Consider the following 13,566-nt stretch of genomic DNA (forward strand, 5'->3'; position numbering starts at 1 on the left):
AGCTCTATGGCATAACTCTAATAGGGACCAAAACAGGAATGGACGGGTGCCTTAAGCTCACTCGGATGGATCAATCTACGCGGTTCAATCTTAAATGAAGAAAGTGAGTGAATGCATGGAATCGAAGGCTGGTGGACCCATAAACATAAAAGACGCCTCAAGAAACCCAAACAAACAACTACAAGTGGTTCCATTCACATGATATTTCTACTGTTGGAATCTAAATATAACGACAATTTATGTCACATGATTGTCGCCGGTTGAAATTGATCGCTAGCCGTTAACAAGCAAAATGAAGTGTTAGCCTGACAGTGCTCTAACACCTAGCATATACAGTTAACGTAAATCGCTATTTAAATAGTTATACAATTTTCGATTATTTATGTATAGTTTATATTTAACTTGGAAAGTTAACGTATACTACTTTTTATCAGCTATACTAACATCATGTACGATATTAACTAATTAATATACAAATAAAAAATAAATTCACAAATAAAAAATATTTTAGATAACATCTTCTTATTATTTTATAAAACAGCCAACATTGGTTATCATTCAACTCTTCAAAATATCAAAAATATACAGGGAGTTTGATCAATATTAACATAAATATAATTTCTGTTTTATTGTTCAAAACATATTATGGGAATTGAACTTTAAGTTATCTGGAGAATTTCTTAAAATAAATTGTTTCAAATTTCTTTTTAAATAAATATTTTCTCATGTAGACGCATATACTTTATCAGAACTGACAAGCCTTACAAATGATTGATGATACTAATTTTTCAGTACTGATTCTGTTACTATTCGCACGTAATTTGCGATATGAACCAAGAAAAAGATAGAACATTAATGTTTGTTGGTTAGAAAACAATAAGAGGCTGTTTAATGAAGACCTTTTCACATTGTCAGATCTTGTGTTCATCGCACAAGTCGTATCCGCTTTACGCGTGTGATTATAAAAACTGTTCCTAGTTCATACGCGAAACGTTTGACTATTGCTCTCTACTAGAACTTATATTTATAATATTTAAAATATATTATGTTGATAACTTCCGTAATTAATACTTTTTCTACTTACTATATAGCGCACATGTGCCTCTCTTAAAATACTTAAACTCCAAAAATGGAAAAAGACAAAAGACGAGCTGCGTTCTGCTGATAAAAAAACTTAAATATTATGTTGTATATTGACGTTATTTCTAGAAATAAATATAGAAATTGATGGATTGTCTCATATATGTTGGCCTACCGATTGGAGCTAAGGGTTTCACATTAAACTGTTAGAGCATTTGAAGATTTTTTGTCACTATTACAATTAGCAATTAAGTGGTGAAAATGATCGATTTCACATATTGGGTCCAAAGGTAGACGATTTCTCATGATCAATCTCACTTGATTGTGTTAATCCGCGTAATTTTTTACATCGTGCTAGCCTGCTAGGTACTAGATTGGACCTACAAACCTAGTATTCTTCTTTTCACGAACCGGCTTTATAAATCTTAAAACAACATCTTAAAACTTTTCTTTTTATCGACTAAATAAATTGTGGTTCACATTTTTGGAAAATGAAGAAGTTTGTGGTGAAATAAAGTAAAACCTCGCTGGATTAGTATGTGGTAAAAGTGATAAACTATAAAATGATATTTTTGAATTTGGTTTGGTTTATTACAAAATCTAACAAATTTTGATAGTTAGATAACATATTTTAAAAAATTATACTATTATCATAAGTAAACTATATAACCCTATACAAACATAACTAAGATATTTTGTTATCATTTATTTTAGAGTTGTTTATTTCTTTGTTGACTTTGAAATATCATTCCCATTTTATTTGTTTATTTTAAACGATCTTGTGTTGAAGTGTCGTACTAAAACATGTGAATACGGTAATTTCTTTTTATAATGTTCCAAATCTATAATATAATATCATACTAGATCATGACCCGCTCGACCGAGCGGGAGTCAATTTTCTTTTTTATCTTTGTTTTTACTAAATGTTATATATGATCGCAATGTGTATTAATATAAAATTTTGATAAATAACAATGTGTACTAATGTGTTTAAATAAGCAATGTGTTTAATTACTAAATCTGATTTTTAAATTTTATGATAACGTAAAGTAGATTTTTTATATTATTTAAAATATATAGTGCTATATATTTTGTATTTTCAACATTTATCATACAAAACTTACATTGGGGTATTATTTATATGAAAATATGTGTAACATAATATATTTATATATTATATAAACATATGCACATCCGCACGAGTTTTATTTTTAAAATATATTATATATTGTTTAGTTTTATGTAGTATCGAGTTTGTATAATTCAATTTTTTGTTTAAAGAACAATATCAAAATTGTCTTTCGTATGTAAAAATAACACTTTGCAAGCGCAAGTTGTGTTTTTTATTGTAACACAAAATTTTATATAAAACTTATGTTTTTGTACATTACGAATTTAATTTTTTAAAATAATTATTACGTAATTTCAAAGTGAATTTTATCTCTAAAGTCTAATATATTTTGTGTATAATGGTTCAAAGCATTTTCGATATATATTATATTTCAGTTTGGTTTGTTTTTAGTATTATTGTATAAGTATAATACTATACAATATTACTATTTCTATACAATATATGAAGCTATGTGTTATTTGTTTTAGAAAGTAGATTAGGCCCAACGTAGTTATAAGAATAGTCATATCTTTATGTATATGTTATATGTCTATGACTTATCTACCTAATGTTATTAGTACTAATAAAATTAATATGGCTAATGAAAGTATACTGATCAATTTAAAATGAATTGTATAGGGTAATTATAGTACAATTAATATTTTTAGTATTCTTAGTATACATCTTATCTAAATCGACATGTAATAAATGTAAAAATTATATATGGAATATAGACAAAAAGAAGAACTGTATTTAAGGAAATACATCAATGCAAAGTTAGACTATGGTACGTATTATATATAAAGAATGAGACATTTAATTTAAATATATGAGGTCCACCTTTAAAAATCCATCTAGAAAAAGTTGTAATGTTTCTGTTTTAATAAGATAGATATTTCCTAATTAACACAGTACCATAATTTATTACTTTCAAACATGACGTTTAGCTTAATAGGCTGCTGACATTAATTGTATGATGATGATAGTAATCCAGATTACTAATCATAATTTTAAAGTAGAAAAAAATTACTTGGTAAAATCAAACTTTTAATAGAGGAAAACTCTAGAAAAGGAATGGAAAAGCAAAGAATGAATACTGAAATTTGCTGGAATGTTAAAATAAAAATGCTTTTAAAGGAAAATTTTACTTTAAGGTGAAATATATTATTTTAAAATCAATTAATAGTGCTAAAGTAAAAAGATGTTATGGTCCTAAACATATTAACTTTAAAAATTCAATGTAGTTATCTTTTCTATTTAGGTGAGATAAAGAAAAATCAAACGCATAAATCAGAAGAAATGAAAAAGTACAAAACATATAGAACACTAGAATACTAAAATGACAAAACGTGTTACTAATGAGAAATTGGCATTTCTAATGAAATTAGCTTTTCATTTAAAACGCAGTTACCACTTATAACCTAGGGATCTATAACCTAAGTAATTCATCCCTTTTTTTCGTTGGTCAACTGCGTAATATATCAACCAAAAGGAAAAATAAATATATGTTTTTGTTGACAAGAAAAACAAGTACGTTGTGTTTTAACTTTTTACCTTTAAAAGACTAAAATACAACAAACCAGCGCGCGTTGGCCTAGTGGTAAAGGAACTCTGGCTGGAGTGTCCGCCCTGGGTTCGATCCGCGTTGGCCACGAGAAGATTTACCCGGGCTCCTCTCGCCCCCCAGACCACTTTGCGTAACCAGAGACCCTTAAGTGGACGCTTAAAAATCCTGTAATGGCATGGGCATAAGTCCGGTGGGCTAGTCGATCACGCTTAGTGGTCGGATACTGGATTATAAAAAAAAAAAAAAGACTAAAATACAACATCCATACATTCAGATCATATTAAGTTATTCAAAAAAGCAGCCGGAGAAACTCTACAAGACTATAACGAAAAGGGAATAAAGGAATGCTAAATGCTGATAATGTTTGACCAGAAAATGGTCAAGAAACGTTATGAAACAACATAAAATAAAATTCAACAAATATAATAAATTAAAAGAGAGAGAGAGAGAGAGAGAAAGGAGACTTTCCTTGGTCCAAGTCTGACATTCTTCTACACCCGAACCTAAAAAACATCTATAAATACCTCATTTGGTTGATTCTCATGTTTCATCTGCAAACATTCTATATACAACTGCCAATATTGCACCAAAGAAACACTTAACGCATATATCTATTCCCACATATTTGGAGAGATATACGAGATGGATCAATTGCTTGTCATGTCTCGATTCGGGTACATGTTCATCAATGTTTTGGTCCTAGTTTTTAGCCTTTTGTTCTTGAAGCTCCTTCTGCGTTGCTGGATATTGCCGGTTCGAGCTCAAAAGAAACTTAGAGAAAACGGATTTTCCGGTCCACCTCCTAGTTTTCCATTAGGAAATCTTAGTGACATGAAGAAGTTAAAAACGGCCATGGTAATGGTGGAAAGCAAATCGTCCACCATAATCAACCATGACATACATTCCACCGCACTTCCACATTTTGCTCTTTGGCAACAACAATACGGTATATAATATAACTCTCACTTCTCATATTTAAGTTCCTAAATTTTTTACCATATTTTTAAATATATTTAATATCAATCTTAGATATTATTTGTGACGATTTAAGCCGGTATGTGAAACAACAATTCAATAATCGGTCTAGTAGTTACTAACGTTTTTGGATTACAATATGTAAATTTTAACATAGATTATTGGTTTTGTTATGTAAAGCAGGGAAAGTGTTTGTGTACTGGCTAGGCATAGAGCCGTTTGTGTACGTGGCTGATCCTGAATTCTTGAGTGTAATGTCGAAAGGTGTATTGGGGAAGAGTTGGGGAAAGCCAAATGTTTTCAAGAAAGACAGAGAGCCAATGTTTGGTACAGGTTTGGTTATGGTCGAAGGTGATGTTTGGACACGACATCGCCACATCATTACTCCTGCATTTGCCCCTATTAATCTTAAGGTATGATTATAAATCTTCAAGTTGTTTAACATGGTAGAGTCCAAAAGATAGAAAATTATCAGGGTGTGACTAATCTAGTTCAACAAGTTAGACTTTATAGTCATGTTCTAAAAGCATGAGCCACAGTTTTTCCATGACAGAAATTTCATGGTCTTAAGGTGTTGAAAAGACTTGTTCAAATTAAAGACTAGTAGTAAAATGCTTCTCCTTTTCTCATTACTTTTAAATGACCGTCTTAATAGGCTATGACAAGTATGATGGTGGAATCAATCTCCAACATGTTGGACCGATGGGCCATACAGATAAACTCAGGCAATCCTGAATTCGACATGGAGAACGAGATCATAGGAACAGCCGGTGAGATCATTGCTAAGACAAGCTTCGGAGTCAAGGGAGAAAACGGAGCTCAAGTCCTCAAAAACCTAAGAGCCGTGCAATTCGCTCTCTTCAACTCAAATCGCTACGTAGGGGTGCCGTTTAGCAACATTTTGGCATACAAGCAAACCCTCGAAGCTAGAGAGTTAGGCAAAGAGATCGATGGTCTCCTTTTGTCGATCATAAATGAACGGAAGAAATCTTTGGTCGAAGGAGATGACCAACATGATCTTCTAGGAATGTTGCTTAAAGCCGATAAAGGAAAGTTTACGGCGACGGAACTTGTAGATGAATGCAAAACATTCTTCTTCGCTGGCCACGAGACAACGGCTTTAGCGCTAACGTGGACGTTCATGCTTCTTGCGATTCATCCCGAGTGGCAAGACACGCTTAGAGACGAGATAAGACAAGTCATCGGAGATTCCGAGATTGACTATAACAAACTTGCCGGACTAAAGAAGGTACGTAACCAAAAAGTACTCCACGTGGATAAATTATATGCATGCTACACACTAGATCACATCTATATTCGAACGCGTTCACATGTGCTCAATTTAGCATGTTCACACTATTTAATGCACGACATGTAGCCTAATATATAATACTTAAATAAGTTTAACTAAGGATCACACAAAATCTAAAATTTAAGTCTAGTTATTAATATACAATTCAATGTCTGATTTATGTGGTCATGGTCATGGTCAAGGTCAAGGGTCACACAAATCAAATATTAGTAGTGCATAGAGGCGCGTCGCCTCTCTAGATCCAAAACTAGTCAACGGATGAACTGACATGCCACCTCAGCTTGTACTAAATCCCAAGCCACATGACAGTATCGATCCATATTAATGAATATTCTACTTGTCACCCACGAATAAAACGTTCTGACACGGGTGTCATAATCACATTTTAGTTAATTATCACATTTAGTTGATTAATTCACTTACATGTTGAATACTATATATATATATACTAACGAATAGAACTTCCTATTATTTATGCAGATGAGTTGGGTGATGAACGAAGTTCTCCGGCTATATCCGCCGGCGCCAAACGCACAACGGCAAGCCCGGAAAGACATTGAGGTGAACGGCAGAGTGATTCCAAACGGTTCGAACATTTGGATTGACGTGGTTGCAATGCACCACGACCCCGAGTTGTGGGGAGACGACGTCAACGAGTTTAGGCCCGAGAGATTCGATGGCAGTTTGCACGGTGGTTGTAAGAATAAGATGGGATTTATGCCATTTGGATTTGGAGGGAGAATGTGTATTGGTCGGAACCTGACCACCATGGAGTACAAGATTGCCTTGTCGTTAGTTTTGTCACGGTTTGAGATCTCGGTTTCTCCCGGTTATCGCCATTCGCCGAAGTATATGCTCTCTCTTAGACCAGGTTACGGGTTGCCTTTAATTGTACGACCACTTTAAATTTGCAATAACGCACAAATTAAAGTTTTTTGGGCTTTCTAAGTTTTTTTTTTTGGAAAAAAATTGTGCTTTTTAAGTTCTTGACTTTTTAATACTGTACACATGTGTTTTGATATTGATACTTGAGTACCATTGAATCAGATAAGTAATGACCTTTTTTTATCACACGGACTCATCAAAATTAATAGCTTGATGGATTGAATGGAAGAAGGTGGAGATGACAATCAACTCGGTTTGTGGTTGAACCAATGAATCAATGTACAAGTGATTACACAAAACATTCAGACCATATTAAAAACTATAATAAACAAACCACAAGCAACAAACTTTTATCATCAAATTTCGACAATGAGAGTATGCAAACTTTCATGGAGCAGCTAGAAGATGGGATCCATAGATTTTTTTATTTTTTAGTGAACCGAATCTATAGATTAAATGATCGGAACTGCTGGTTACTTTCGTTGAGGGTTTGTTATATATTTTATGTTCTTTCTTTTTTTACAACCTAAAATCTCAGTCTTTAAGCTAAATTATAAACGCGAAAAAAAATTATAAGCGTGTGTTTTTTTTAACTATATTTATTCTATTAAAACAATATCATAACCTATTGATAAATGCTATGTCCTGAATTTATTTAAGAGATAATCTATTAAATTAAACTAATATTAAATACAAATATAATTATAAAAAACTCAACTATAAATTTTAATTTTTCAAAAAAAAATTAAACAAAAAACAAATCTTCTCTTTGAAAGAATGAGTGTTATCCAATTAAAAGAAAAAAATAAGTAAAAGATAAGTAAAATATAACTACAAAACAGTAAAAAAAGTTACTAAAAATACAACAGTAAAACACAAAAAAAATTAAGAACTATTGTAAAGTACGAAAGTAAATGAGATTGGGATGAGCCTCGATGGATCAATAATTTTCTGAAGCTGAAAGTTTTTAATTGTGACTCATCTTCATAGTTTAGTTACAGACATCTGCTGGGCTATTGCATTAACCAGACAGTTCGAAGCTCTGGTTAGATTAATTAGACCACATAAATGCTTCTAAACCCTTGTCCATTCAGGATAACCAATTAAAGATCATCTCCATTGAAATATATTATTTGAGTATGTGGTGATCGTAACCTCTATATAGATATGATCTATCAAGAATTGAAGAAACATAGTCTCTTAGATAATACTTTATAGTACAATAGAACTTATATAAATTGATATCCTATAAATTAAAGTTTTTTATAAATTAATAAAATTTACTGATTCAAACTTGGATCGATTCAAAATTAACATAAATTGATACAATAATAATATAATATTTTTAAAAGTTATATGTAAATATATATTGTCCCATTAAAATTATAAATTAATAATTTATATATGTACATATTTTATATAAGTAAGAACATATTACTATATTATTTGTTTTATATTCACAATGAAATTATCTTTATATTTTCATAATATTTAATATATTTTTGATGAGATTTAGTAATTTTATATCTAAAACCACATTTAATTCTATGCAAAATATATTATATACACCAAATAATATAATAAAATTAATATAAATGTTAAATTTCAAAAATAACATTTAATGTATATATACTAAAATCAAATATTTTCTTATTTTAGAATAAATATATCTTAAAATAAGAAATTTAAATATATTTTTTCTGAAAATTAATTATCTCTATAAATTAATAAAATTTCAAAGTCCCAATATTATTAATTTATAGAGGTTTGGTTTGTTTTTGTTTTCATTTCTATAATTGTTGTTAATCTTTGTTTGTGGTGGAAAATTATGTTCTATCAATTATTAATAAAAATATATTTTATGGATCAAACATAATAATGTGTTATCAACTCTGACCTTTATTAATCAAAAATATGTGTTCATGGATCGAACATAATGTTCGATAATTTCTCAAATATTACACTATTTTGATTTTTACTGCATAATTTGTTTTTCATGTTACATTTCAAAAAAATATATTTAGTATGTGATTTTATCTTTTATAAATCTTGAAAAATCATCATTTTTAGTCTAGAATATTTATTTTCATAATTTTATATTTGGTCAAGAGAAAGTTGGATAATTGCACAACTATTTTGAATTTGAAAGAGTATATGACTTTTGAAATTTTTGTTACTAAATTTCTTGGTGAGATTTTGTTTTTATATTTTCCCAACAAATGTTATAATAATCAATTATTAAAAACTATTTGTCATTAATATTTTAATAAATTATTAAAATTTATTAAAATTTTAAAAGTTTTCTAATAGCATATTTTGTAAATAACAAATGAAATAATTGTTAGTTATATACTATTATATTTTGTATATAATAATTTTAGATGATATATTGTTGTGAGTTTAAAAAAAAATATTATATAGTTGTAGATATAAAAGTTTAATATATGTTAACAATTTTATTTTTTCATATAAAAATATTACATAGTATAAGAATTTTTTTTTTTGCCAATAGTATAAGAATTTTAATCTGTTTTTGTGATGAATGATATTTATTTATTTATTTTAATAAAGCATTTGTTTAAATAAAATATATTAACATATCAATTTATATTATTATCATATTTAATTTATATAGTATATATATTTTAGTATAACATAGAATAAAAATAGCACAAATATTTATTTTTCGTTTTATACTAAAAATTTAATTAATATTAATTTATAATAATGTTATATTTATTACCACTTATAAAATTAATTAATGTATTATTATTTTACAAAAAAAATATTTGAAACGGACAGAACCATTCTACCTGCCGAACCGAAGAATCAACCAATTTAATTTTAAAATTTTCCCGTTTGCTTCTCAGGTTAACCGGATGTGAACCCAAAAACCGAAAACCGAAAACTCGGTTCGATCCATTCGGTTTATTTTTGTTTGAGCCAAATGCCCAGCGCTAGATTGATTGGCTCAAACTCGAAGCTACACACGAAAACTATAATACAGTTGCGAAGCTGCCCAGTGGCCAGTGCCATGGCCTTTCAGATTATAGCTTCTTCTTCTTCACTAACGATTGCACAATCTCACCTTCTCTGTTTACCTCCTCTGCGATCTTCCTATAAAGCTTCGAGCTTTAACCTCTCCTCATGGGTTTCTCTCCCGGGCTCGTCTCGTTTCTCTCCCTACATTGGTTTAAAGCATATGGGCATCTCCATCTCCCCGAAATCTTCAAACCCAGGTGTCGAATTTCTCCATCTCGTCACAAAGTTGATTCCTTTTTTTTTTGGGTAAGAATCTGTTCGTTTTTGTGTAATTGGGTGGTTTTGTTGTGGCAGAGAAGAAGAGAAGATTTAAAAATGGTTTGGTGATTCGTGCGTCTTTGTTTGGCGTTGGAGCACCTGAGGCTTTGGTTATTGGTGTTGTCGCTTTGTTAGTCTTTGGTCCTAAAGGCCTTGCAGAGGTTAGTATATAGTTTCTATGCTACTTGTGAATCGTGTTTGCGTTTTTTTTATTGATCTTTGAAGTAGTTTGTACTTGGCTTTTGGCTAAGTGAGTTTGAACCTCTGTGGAAGTCTTTAGGTAAATTACCTTTATTTGCTGTTGTCCGTGCAGGTAGCTAGAACTCTTGGGACAACATTGCGTACATTTCAGCCCACCATTAGAGAGCTACAGGTTTGTTTGTTTGTTTTTTCATCTCAAGAAAACTCTTTAAGGAAAATAAATAAGTTTCTTACGTTGGTTGATTCTATAGGATGTTTCAAGAGATTTCAAAAGCACCCTTGAGCGTGAAATTGGCCTTGATGAAATCTCAACACCAGATGTCTACAACCAGAGCAGAATGAACAGTGCTCGCCCTCCTCCAACATCTGTTAGTAACATTGAAGATTCTGTTGCTGCAAGTGAGCCCAGTGAGTGGTCTAAGTTTATTATAAACATGCTATCAAAATAGGAGGCCTGCTAGGCATTACTGAGACATATGATAATAAGTGGTTTGATTCGTTTGATTCATATTCATGAATGGATTTTTAGTGAATGTGATCTTTTTTGAAATAAGCAGATGATGTTCAATCACCAAAAGCTTACACAACCGAGGATTACCTCAAGATCACTGAAGAGCAGCTCAAAGCTTCGTCTCCTGGTAAAAGCCAAACAGAGGATCAAACTCGGACTCAAGAACCGCTGCAACCACCAGAGCCTGAAGGTTAGCATGTCATCAGAACTCTCTCATATCTTCTTCTAATTACTTAAAAGCATTCTTCAAAACTGCTGATGGCCAGTAGCCACTGTGTTGTTGTTGTAGTTACATTGAGAGAGACCATGTCTGCATCTCCTTCAAGGCAAGATTGAAAGGCACCAAAAATTTGACTCATGTGTATTTATGTTCTATTCGTTTCCTAGTTAATGTTTATAAATGGGGTTTGTTAGTTAAATATCATCCTGTGTTGAATGATTGACTCATCATTTTATGAATCAAAGATAGTTAAAGGGAAATTTGATTGTATAACCAAAAAAAAGACCTTAATATTACAAATTTATATGATTTTAGAACGTTAATCTTATGTCAATGTTTCATTTGCTTTGCTTCCATTGCTATAAACAGAGAAAAAATGGTTGATTGTCATAATCCAATATGACCTCTAAAACTGGTTCAATTTCTTTTTCTTTTTATCAACTTAGCATCTAAAACAAAGAGAAAGTTCATGACAAGTTTTACTCTGTAAAAGAGAATCAAAAACAAAGTTATTTTTCTAGACAAAATAATTTATCAAAAGCAGTGCTGTGTTGTGTAAATATGGATTCGAGAGTCTCTCCCTCTAGCCTATATTTTCTATCATCCTTCTGTTGTGGTAAGATCATGACATTTAAATTGTCAAGGTTGAGCGAATGATATAACAACTGTTTGAAGAAGATTTTGAAGAGGTTGAAACAAGAACTTGGTTCAAAATAAATGCAGAAGTAAACAAAATGAAAAACAATGTGGCAACGCAAAATGAAAAGTCTTAATATGCTGATATTAAAAATGTCAAATCATAGGGTTTTTTTCTTGTTTTGAAAATAAATAAAAGGATTTATTCACGATGTAAGATCTTTCCTCCCCATCTGAATAATAATTTATTCACGATGTAAAGATCTTTCCTTCCCACCTGAAGTAATCAAGAGTATTTTCAAGAGTAGGCATATAATTGTGTATAAAAATGGAGTCAAATAAAAGACAGAAAATGCATGATGTTAAATATACATTTTAGTAATATTAGTGTAAATTTATATATTGCACATAAATTTTTCTATTACAAAACATACATTTAGGTGTTATTTCAGTCAATAAAAATGACTGGTAATAGTAAAATATTGTTAACAGTAAAAATATAATACATTATATTTTTATTTTATAAAACTTATTACAGATAAGTAAAATAATATGTAATTAATTATAGGAATATTTTTTATAAAGAATGTTTAAGAACATGGAAAGGAAAAGAAAGCAGATTTTAATGAAAAGTTGGTTAAAAATACAATGGAATTTTCAGAATTTTTATTAAGAATAAAAGGATCACCATGGAATTCAAACAAATTTGGGTGTGTACATAAAGCCTTTGAGTTTGAGACCAAGTAATTGAACTTTTTAAACTATTACCACATATTGTCATAAAGAAATTTGGCTTGTAAAATCTGTTAGCGTGGTTGGAAAGATAAAAGGCGAAAATAAGTTATTATTTTAATCTAAATATTGAAAGAAAGAAAATTAGACTAAATAAAAATAATTACGAAGACCAAAATTAAAACAAATTATATTTTTTATTTCAGATAACTAATATTAAAGAAAAATAAAAAATTTAAGAGAAATTTATAAGAGAAAACAAAGGAAAATAAAATATTTTTATTGAAAATGATTATACATACAACAAGATGCTATAGTTTTTTTATTAAAAAAAAGAAATATTATTTAGGGTTTAGAATCAAATTTGGGTATGCAAAAATTAGTCTTTGTAGCTATAATAACTATTAATTTAATTTATCATTATACTCTCTCAATTTCTAAATATATTTTTATTTGAGATAACTAATATTAAAGAAAAAGAAAAAATATTAAGAGAAATTTATAAGAGAAAACAAAGGAAAAAAGAATTTTTATGGAAAATGATTATACATACAACAAAATGCTATATTTTTTTTATAAAAATAAGAAATATTATTCAGGGTTTAGAATCAAATTTGGGTATGCAAAAATTAGTCTTTGTAGCTATAATAATTAGCAGTTTATCATTACACAAAATATCTATCCAAAAACTCTAAGCCTCCAGCCAGTGGATGCAGTATCTTGAGTCTTGAGATAATAGTATCACAACTTAAAATTTATTATATACAGATAATAATAGAAAACAAACCAATTTTTCTACTGTTTAAGACGGAAGAAATAAGGATTACGAATAGGAACAGCCTGGACATGGGCTTTCCATCCTCCCACATCAGTATCATGGAGTTCAAAGGCCTTACCCTCCGCCCCTTCTCCGCATATATAAATAATGCATTCCTGTAAGAAAACAAGTTTTAGTTTTGTGTTTTTTTATCTAACTTGGATTTTGAGAAAAAAAAATTGGAGCGAAGGAACCTGCTGAGAGTTGTTTAGTTTCGAG

At 30.0% G+C, this 13,566-nt stretch overlaps 2 protein-coding genes across 3 annotated transcripts; both read left to right on the forward strand.

The window, feature by feature from the left end:
* The first annotated feature begins 4,336 nt into the window (after positions 1-4,336).
* LOC108845463 (cytokinin hydroxylase-like) lies at positions 4,337-7,098 on the forward strand. Its single transcript, XM_057005643.1, has 4 exons — positions 4,337-4,704; positions 4,917-5,146; positions 5,389-5,982; positions 6,526-7,098. The coding sequence occupies exons 1-4, from the start codon at positions 4,401-4,403 to the stop codon at positions 6,949-6,951; spliced, it is 1,554 nt and encodes a 517-aa protein (XP_056861623.1). The 5' UTR covers positions 4,337-4,400; the 3' UTR covers positions 6,952-7,098.
* Positions 7,099-9,886: 2,788 nt separating this feature from the next.
* On the forward strand, positions 9,887-11,422 carry LOC130494689 (sec-independent protein translocase protein TATB, chloroplastic-like). 2 transcript variants are annotated; one of them, XM_057006521.1, is made up of 6 exons: positions 9,887-10,169; positions 10,267-10,391; positions 10,544-10,603; positions 10,683-10,839; positions 10,989-11,132; positions 11,212-11,422. In XM_057006521.1, the coding sequence occupies exons 1-6, from the start codon at positions 9,965-9,967 to the stop codon at positions 11,229-11,231; spliced, it is 711 nt and encodes a 236-aa protein (XP_056862501.1). In that variant the 5' UTR covers positions 9,887-9,964; the 3' UTR covers positions 11,232-11,422. The 2 variants fall into 2 exon arrangements, with proteins under 2 accessions (XP_056862501.1, XP_056862500.1); XM_057006520.1 differs by having other exon boundaries at positions 11,232-11,422.
* Positions 11,423-13,566: the final 2,144 nt, after the last annotated feature.

This window comes from Raphanus sativus, chromosome 3 (assembly GCF_000801105.2).
Source record: "Raphanus sativus cultivar WK10039 chromosome 3, ASM80110v3, whole genome shotgun sequence".
Taxonomy (NCBI): Eukaryota; Viridiplantae; Streptophyta; class Magnoliopsida; order Brassicales; family Brassicaceae; genus Raphanus; species Raphanus sativus.